General features: G+C 43.3%; 1 protein-coding gene across 1 annotated transcript in view; it reads left to right on the top strand.

Annotated features, from left to right (window-relative positions):
• The first annotated feature begins 1,069 nt into the window (after positions 1 to 1,069).
• Positions 1,070 to 6,000, top strand: part of TMEM132D (transmembrane protein 132D) — a 274,438-nt gene continuing 269,507 nt past the window's right edge. The window contains exon 1 of the mRNA XM_072880098.1: positions 1,070 to 1,406. Within this exon, the coding sequence (XP_072736199.1) occupies positions 1,328 to 1,406 (79 nt within the window). The 5' untranslated portion in view covers positions 1,070 to 1,327. The remainder of the gene's footprint in view (positions 1,407 to 6,000) is intronic.

Here is a 6,000-nt window from a genome sequence, read left to right as displayed (position 1 = left end):
GGGAGCCTCTCCGGCGGCGCGCAGCCGGATCGTCTGGCCGCTGCGCGGGGTCGCCCCTGTCAGCAGGTCTGGGGAGGCCGGCCGTCACACCGCGGCACGGAGCGGCTGCGACCCCCGCGGCCGGGGCCGGGGCCGGGGCCGGCGCCGCCAGGGAAGCCGCTCTCTGCCCGTACCCGCGGAGCCACCTCTCCCCTCCCCTCCCCTCCCCTGCCGAGGGTGGGCCACCGCCGGGCACCGGCCCCCGGCAGCTGCGGTGCTCGCCACCCCCGCGCCGCCTCCGCGCCCAGCCGCGGCCGGGGGGGCCGGGGCCGGGGCCGGGCCGGGCAGCCCCGCCCTGCTCCGCGCCCCGCTGCCCGGGGATTGGGGCTGCCCGGTGCGAGGCGGGGCTTGGCTCGTGTGCTTATTTATTTATTTGTTTCCCTCCTCTTTTTGTTATTTTTCGCGACACCTCCCGGCTTAATTCTGTGTCTCTGTAAACGGCAGCCGCGGCACGCGTAGGATGGGCCGGGGCCGGAGGAGGCGGGCAGGCGGGGTGGCCGGGGCCGGCGCCCCGGTACGCGCTCAGGCCGAGCAGCATCCGCTGGGGCGGCAGGTCCCCGCCGGCCGCGGCCGCTGCGCCCGCCGGCCCCGGGAGCAGTAAGCACATCTGGGGCAATGACCTTCTGGAGGGAGCCGCGCTCGCCCCCTCCCTCTCTTGCAGAAAGTCAAACAAGTCAATGAGGAAATCGAGAACTTAAAAAAAAAAAAAAAAAAAAAAAAAAGAGCGAGAGCGCAACAACAAAACCCTGCTTCCGTGTCTGGATGATTTCTGGGCTGATCAGCATCACCTAAAGGAAAACTTTGGTGACGCCCGGGGAGCGGACGTGCTTTTCCACCGGGATGCGGGCACTGGCTTTGTGAGGCGCAGCCCGGCCGCGGGCAGGAGCGGGCAGGCGGGTCTCCGCCCGCGGAGGCGGGGGTGCGCGGCGCGGAGCCCCCCAGCCCCTGCCCAGCGCGCCTGACCTCGCCGGCTCGGGGGTGTTCTGGGGTAGGGGGCTGCTTGCCTGCCGCAGGCGACTGAGGCTGGGGACTGAGATTTTAACCAGAACTGTTTCCTATTTATTTATCGAGAGGAGAGGGTTTTTCTTTCACAGCATCATCTGTTTTGAAGAAAGGAGGGAGGAAAGGGGAGGGTTAAAGCTAAAGAAGTAAGTCCTCTCTCCGAAGGAAATGCCTTTTGCGCTCTCCAGATGACCTTTTCTGAAAATGCAGCCTCTCCAGCTGAGCGATTTTTATTTTGACTACAAAGTGTGTGAAACTGAGCCCTAACTTCTCCACAAACCGTAGGATGTGCACTTCTGGGATTAGCAATATGGGGCATCTGTTGTCACCTCTCCTCTTGAGCCTGGCAGCAGTTTTTTCCAAAGGTAAGGCTCAATCTGTTCTGTCTGTTTCACTGCATCTTGTTTCTTGTTTATTTTGCATACATAGCCTCTGTCTCTCTCTCTGTAATGCCTTGAATGTTGATAGCCACAATTCATGACTGAAAGACTTGGGGGGAGTCATGTGCTAGTCAAAAACAAAGATATCGTGATGGGAAATCCTGAGTGGCAGGATTTTTTCTTGGTCGACCGTGACAAACAGTCTTACCCATTTACTGAGGCTTTTGTTACCTGCCTATTATACTTTTGATCACGTAGTAGATGCTGGTGATGAGCTGAGCTGGTACCCACCAGCTTTGGATTGTGAAGGGTTTGTTATCTGGAAATTTGAAATCTTCAGGGGTACCAGCTATTGGAGTTAGCTGCCCCACCGTTATTTTCTATGTAATTTTTCCAATGAAAAATCTTGTATCTCAGACTGGCTGGAAACATTTTACTGGACCAGAGAAGTATGTGCTTGCTGAAATGTTTAAAAGCTGTGATGGGAGTCTGAACCAGGTGTCTGATATTCTGCATGCTGAACAGAGTTTGAATGTCCTGACAGCATGACTTCAGACGACTCAGTGATGTCTTCTTGTTGCTCTCAAGTGTGTTTACCGTAAGAATCAGAAAACCAGGGTATAGACAATGCACTCATTTTTGTGTGCATTTAAATCCTCCTTTGAACTGAAAAGTTTCATCAATGGCCTCAGCCAAAAGGTGAATGCATTTTTGCAGTACTTAATTTAGATGATTCTGAGCATTCCTGTGGAATATAAATTAGGAGAACTACACATTTCTACTGAGAAGACGCTGTGCATCAACAGCTATATTTTGGCAGGAAAACAGAATTAAAGTTCACACATGGTTAGTCTTCAGAGAGGAATAATAGCATATGCATTTAATCTATGATTTTGCAAAGGTATTAGTTATTCTTAACATCTCTTTACACTTCAGATGTCAGCACTTTTCTTTTTTCTTAAGTGAGTTATTTTACTAATTACTTTGTATCCAGAACTGAACTTACTGACAGAAGGCAAAATACACAGCTATGTATTTCTGTGGCGGTTCCCTGTATCAAATTCACTTCTCCTCCTTTTTTCCTTAGAACAGGTTAAGAAAGAAAGGAACAAAATTATAAGTCTCCTCAAACGTTACCTAAATGCAGTGCCTACATAAGTACAGTTCTAAAGTTGCAATTGGAAATGCATTAGTAGCAGGGATTGGAAGTCTGAATCTTTCAAAAGATTGCTTCATTCACATTGCACACCAGTAGCTTTTGATTTCCCAGCTAGGCTGTAAATTATGTATTTTATTATAAGCAATATCAGTACTTTGGATAGGCTAACAACGCAGTAAGAATATTAACTTTTTAATCTCCTATTTTTTGGTGTGTTTCAGTTTGCAGCCTTAACACTGCATTAACATAGTGTTTGACTGAGATTGCAGCTTATTCCAAGATTGGAGTATAAGTGGCATTTCAGTCCTACAGAATGCAGTGTTTGTTTTATTGCCAGCTCAGCAATTATAACATTCATATATGGTTTTATTCTTAAATGTTACTTACATCTCCTTTGAAAGATAAACATAGGCAGAAAATTGGACTTGGAAAGGAGGTCTCTTAGGTGGAAAAAAATGCTATAAAAACTGACGAGAGAGATTTTTCTGTGTATTGTGATTGTGAAGTCTCATTAAATCTGATATGTCTTGAAACCAGATACACAAGATCCCATTAGAATTACTGGTATTCTCTGTGCTATTTATTTTGCACTTCAGATATCCAATATACTACTGCGTGATTGCAGGGACTCTTTGCTGTTTAGTAATACAGATATCTATCTTTAATGTAATTGTCTATTTCCATACTTGGTTACAGACTCCATCTGTACTACTATGCCTTAGTACACTCTGAAAAGACCAGAGTGTTCCAGAGCTTTACAGTAGAAACTTGACAATGTAAAAGGCTGATTCCCCCCCGCCCCGTAAGAAGATGAAAACAAAAAAAAATAATCAGACTTGATTACCACTACAGGGCATGTTTCTTTGATGCCGTTCTGTTGCTAATAGAAAAACTCTCTCATTTATGACATGATGACAAAGTTTTCCTAAAGAGATAAAAAATCTTTTAACTTGCAACAGCAATCAGCTGTCTATTGTGTATAGGTCTGTTGCTGATTACTCAGAACCATGGCAACGCACCTTTTTACTGCACAGTTTCCAAATCTTTCGGGTAATAATGTTGAAGACTTGAGAATACTATTGCAGTTTTGCTTTGCTTTTATCTTGTAAGTGCAGAAAATAGCTCCAGTCTGAGAAATGAAATGTTGTTTTCAATAATGAGCTTCATGTTCTTGTCAGAACAATTTGTCACTGATTATATAATCCATATATTTTAATATATTGTCTGTCTCTATATGTGTGTGTGCGTACATATATATATATATAGGCAAAGGACAGGGATTATAAGGCTATGTAACTGTAGTGATGGGGGCAGTTGCATTTCATAGCTTTGTCTTCAATTAGGAGTTTTCTTGAGTCAGTCCTAGGGAGCCAATGCTTGCCCTCAGTCAGTTGGGCATTTTGCTAGTTGGTATCAACTATGAAAAAAAATTCTTCAGAAATCTTCAATTAAAAAATAACCAAGCCTAGTTGATGTTAATGAAAACACAGACTAATACAACAGGCACAATAATGTGGGCATTTTGTTCCCTTGTTTAAGGGGAAAACCTCTCATTAGCTTCATTGGAGCAGAATAAAAACTTCAATACTTTACTTGAACACCGGGTTCCATGCTTGGCTTGAGCCTATAATGAACTGAGCATCTCCCATAAGACACTAAACAATTTTAGCATGTATATTGTGAGACTTAAGATTTAGGAGCCTTTTACGTTGTGAATGTTTGTTGTCAGATAAAAAAACTGATTTAATTAATTTCAAATTTCAGGTCTAAGTTGACAATAACAAAACAAGTGAATATTTTAGTGACTTTTTCTGCCTATGTTCTGCTGAGCATTCCGTGTTCTTCTCTGTCATCCTGGGCTGAAATCTTCCCTCAAGTTGCTTTCTAATGAGATCTCAGGCCACATAGCTGCTGTTTTGATTTTCTTTTTCTCTCAGTTTTTATAAATGCAGAGACTTGGCAACTGTATTAGGCAGGATTACCTTGTATACCCCTAAGAGTGTTCCCCATAGGCTAGCGATGTGGATAGTACATTTGCAGTGATGCCAATCTCCTATTATAGGAAAGTGTGTGTGTGAAATCTCCCAGAAATCAAACCCCCTAACATTTAGTTTTGATTACATTATAGGAGAGAAGTATGTGGATATTTGGATTTAAATTGCCTCTGTTTCCTTTGGAATTATCCATGTTACAGTATTCTTTGAACCCTCTTGGTTTCTATTGAATCTTATACTGTAGAGTTTTTTGGGTCTCATTATGGACAAACTCTATCTTTGGCTTTCTCTACGCAATTTTACTAATTCCATGATGATACTTAGTATCAGAATATGTCTTTCTGTCCACATTGCTGAAATACTTCACTGATTATTTCAGTGGATTGTATATTTGTGAATTGTGAAGCCAGTTTCCTTCACTTTCATCTCACTTGTGCATCCAGTGGCTTCAGTGGGGGTAGTGGTGTACGAAGAACTACACAGCTGAGCTTGTTAGTTATGTTCCATCTTCCAGAAGGCTGTGGGCCATTTCTGAAGATCTTTATGTGCAGATCTTGCACTGACACTGAAGTGCACTGTGGACTTAATATAAGTAGAAACATGGAAAATGAAAAGCTGAGGAGTGCAACAACCTGTGTTTCAGCACTACTTACTTTGGAGTTCATTACTCTGGAACGCTGGTAGTATATTAGTAATGGAAAATAGTGCTGTTAATGGGATTAAAATGGAAGATTATTTTATTTGATTTGATATATATATTCTTTTTTCCCCCTCCTTCTTGGTAGTGACTAGACAGGAGTTCAGGGTTGAATTTCAGTTCATGTTGACAGATTTTGATTGTGATGATGAGGGACACATTCTTTTTCTCAGAGTAACAGTGCTGATATTACTTGTGGACAGACTCATCATAGGCATCTGTTGCTCTAGATGTGCAATTGATATGTATAGAAAATTTACTGCATGCTGATTTCAGGTGACTGCTACTTAGGTGAGCATAAAGTACAGGTGTGGCCAGGAGGAGTTTTTCTTGTAAGCTTTGCCTATGTGCAGAAACCCAAAAAGTTTTCTTAAAAACCCAAAAGATAAAGGAAATCTTTCTAGCTTAAGGTTCAAGCTGTTCCCATAAAAGCAAAGTTTTTGTACTTTGTCCCAGCTGCACTGAACTTATGTCTCAAACTACTGCTATACAAGGGAAGGGGAAACTGAGTTGCACTTTTTTGCTCTTATTGTGTTTCTTGCCACAGTGTACTTCTGGGAGAAGCCCCATTCTGATTTTTTTTCTTTCAGTAAAAATAATAAATTCAGACTAAACTAAAAAATTCTACAGCTAGACCCATGTTTTATTTGTCAGCTGCAATACTGGCTTAATGTGATTTGGTTTCTAATATTTCCCTGTAATGTTCTCATTTTTTACTTCTGTCTTTTC

This window comes from Ciconia boyciana, chromosome 15, assembly GCF_034638445.1.
Source record: "Ciconia boyciana chromosome 15, ASM3463844v1, whole genome shotgun sequence".
In the NCBI taxonomy this organism is placed as follows: Eukaryota; Metazoa; Chordata; class Aves; order Ciconiiformes; family Ciconiidae; genus Ciconia; species Ciconia boyciana.
The sequence above is the reverse complement of the archived record's forward strand: the minus strand, read 5'-3'. Positions and strand labels throughout refer to the sequence as shown.